At 38.3% G+C, this 3,132-nt stretch overlaps 1 protein-coding gene across 1 annotated transcript in view; it reads left to right on the plus strand.

The window, feature by feature from the left end:
* Positions 1-886, plus strand: part of LOC102841861 (acidic mammalian chitinase-like) — an 18,272-nt gene extending 17,386 nt beyond the window's left edge. Inside the window, exon 5 of the mRNA XM_006865996.1 lies at positions 696-886. Coding sequence (XP_006866058.1) covers positions 696-886 — 191 coding nt within the window. The remainder of the gene's footprint in view (positions 1-695) is intronic.
* The last annotated feature ends 2,246 nt before the right edge of the window (positions 887-3,132 follow it).

The following is a 3,132-nucleotide window of genomic DNA, read 5'->3' on the forward strand; positions in this document are numbered from 1 at the left end:
TTTTTCTATTCTAGTTAGTGAAAGAAGTGAAACTAGAATTCTCTTCACTTTTGACAAATGACCTGCATCTCTGTCCCAATCTTTGTTGAATAAGGACTTCCTATCTTAAATTTTGGAGTTCTGGTGTGGAGCACAGTACTGCTAACTGAAAGGTTGGTGGTTCAAACCCACCAACTGCTCCCTGGAAACCCTATATGGGGTTGCTATGAGTTGAATTGACTTGATGACATTTAACAACAGTAATAACCTCAGATTTTATGATGATCCTATTATTCTATAGAGTAGAACTGCTCCAAGGGTTTACTTGATTGTAATCTTTATGGAAGGCCCTGGTATAGCACTGTATCATAAGCACTGGACTGCTAATTGTAAGGTCGGCAGTTCAAACCCACCAGCCACTCTTGAAAACCCTATACAGGGTGGCTATGAGTCAGAACTGATTTGACAACATGCGACGACAACAATTTTTATGGAAGCAGATTGCCACATCCTTCTTCCGAGGCAACTCTGGGTAGGTTTGAACTGCTCACTTGTGGGTTGGAGTTTACAAAAGACAAAATACAACAATAAAAACAATAACAACTTCAAATCTGGTTTACCTTGAGTTTATTAAACAGGGAGGACTTTTCTCATCTCATTTGTCTAGTAGTTTTTGTGAACTGTTGCTGATGATGTTCTTGTCATTTTGAACGTAGGCTGCATCACTCCAGAGCCTCCCAAGCCCACGCCCCCCAGTACATTCTGTGAAGGCAAAGCTGATGGCATTTATGGGGACCCTGATGATCCATCCAGATTTTTTGAGTGTGCTAATGGTAACACTGTGGCCAAAAGGTGTGCGGAAGGTCTTGTGTTTGACGAAAACTGCAAGTGCTGTAACTGGCCTTAAATTGGAAGGATGGGGCTGAAGGACACAGAATCTTCTTGGAATTTGTTTCAACTCAATAAATATATGACACATGAACTCGCCTTGTTACTCAATCATTTACAGAATTCTTTTTCTCATATATAAATCATAAAGAACAACGAAAATGCTATTAGAAATAGTCTCCCTAAAAGCCACCACAGCCAGATAGTTCTAGCAAACATTTTTTTTTTTAATTCTAGTGAACATTTAGGAAACAAATATTTCCTAAGCACAGGAAAACCTTCATAATTTATTTACATTTTACCTAAAGTTGATAGAGATAAAGAATCAGCAAATATTTAATGAACATCTATTATTTCCCAGGCATTCTGCTAGGCCCTAGAAAATCATTATAGAATACAATAAAAACATTTCTTTTCTTTGTGGTTTTTGAAATCCATCAGAAAGTAATCATGTCCCTACATGGGAAAACTCAATATTATATATCCTTTCTCATGTATTATTTCTAAATGCATTAAAATTCAGTATCCTAGAAGTTTGTGTGTGTGTTTTAATTTGACAAGTTGATTGTTAGTTTCATTAGTAAAAGTGCATTAGTGAAAATAAAATAATAAAGATTTATCTAATGAGATGCCAAAATATTGTTGAAAGCATTTAATTATTAGTGGAAAAAAGCATTTGATTATTAGTGGAAAATAATAAAAAGTTCAGAATTACTTTTACACTTGTACAATTGTATTTTTTCATTTTCAAGTCACTGTTATTGTTGTTAAGAGCTTTCAAGTTGGGCCCAACTCACAGCAACCCTGTATAGGGTTTCTAAGGAGAAGCTGATGGGTTTGAACTGCTGACCTTTCAGTTAGCAATTCAGTGTTTATTCTACAGCACCACACCAGGAGTCCTTCAAGTTACTAGGAACCCTTAAATAATTTTGTTTTCTCCATAATGGCACTGAGTATTTGTGACTCAGTGTTTTTGCATTATTGGGGTTGCTCAGGTGATGATGGAAGTAGGAGGTGAATGGTAAGTTGAGTGTTTCTCCTCAAGGGATCAGAAAGATTTTCAAGACAATTTTCAAGCTATTCTAAAATGGGGGAGAAGTTTTCCTTGAAGGAATAAGGCACACCTTAAGTTTAGACAAGTAGTAAGACATGAAAATTTGGGGGCTCTTGAGGGTTAATATTTAGGTAGTTGGGTTGTTGTTGTTGTTATGTGCTGTTGAGTCAGTTCTGACTCATAGTGACCGTATATAGGGTTTCCAAGAAGCAACTGGTGGATTTGAATTACTGACCTTGTGACTAGCAGTCAGTGCTTATCCTATAGTCCCAAACCAGGACACCTAGTAGTTGGTAAGGCTACTAATTTTCCATAAAGCTCTTGGGCTTGGTTACTGTCTGTATACCAATGTATCTTTTTACCTATCAAAGACAAATGAAGGAGGAGGTGAATATCATTTAATCTAAAAAAGACATTGATTGGCCCATTGCTTGAGGAGTAGCTTAGTGGATAGAAGTTCCATAGCTAAGAGCTGTCATCCTGAGTATTTGATATGTACAAAGGGGTTAGTAAAACAGCTGGATGGAGTCAGGTCAGCACACTGAGGAGTCTAATAATGTAAGCCTGAGTCAGGTGGCAAGTCCAGAGAAAGGATAATAATAAAACCCAGCATTTATTAACCACACTCTAAGTATCACTCATATATCCCTGGAGAGCCATGGGCAAGGTAGCGTAGTGGTTATGAATTAGGCTGCGAACCTTAAGGTCAGCAGTTCGAAACTACCAGCTGTTCTGTGGTAGAAAGATGAGGCTTTCTGCCCCTGTAAAGATTTACAGCCTCAGAAACCTTGTACAGGGTCGTTATGGGTCAGAATCGACTCGACAGCACTTAACAACAACAACAACTCTTCTAGGTAACTCTAGTTGGATGTATCAGAGATTTGGGAGACTATTAATAAGCAACCCTTCGGTGGGATTCCTTATGCAACCCTACAATAATATTTCTCTCTCCCACTAGTCTGAGTTCCTGTAGGGCAGGAATGGTGTCTCTAAATTTTTGAATCCTCAGTATTTAGCACAATAACTTGACACAGTGGGCATTCAACAACTGTTTTGGCAGTGTAGTAGCCAACTTCCAAAATGGTCCCTGATGAATCTTGGCTCCTGGTTTTCAGGGCCTTCTGTTGTCTCCTGCCATGTTGAGTAAGATTGTCCTGAATAGACATTGTAGGAGTAATGGAGTATATGACTTCCACTGTGCTCTATCTTGG

Source organism: Chrysochloris asiatica, unplaced genomic scaffold, assembly GCF_000296735.1.
Source record: "Chrysochloris asiatica unplaced genomic scaffold, ChrAsi1.0 scaffold00085, whole genome shotgun sequence".
Classification (NCBI taxonomy): Eukaryota; Metazoa; Chordata; class Mammalia; order Afrosoricida; family Chrysochloridae; genus Chrysochloris; species Chrysochloris asiatica.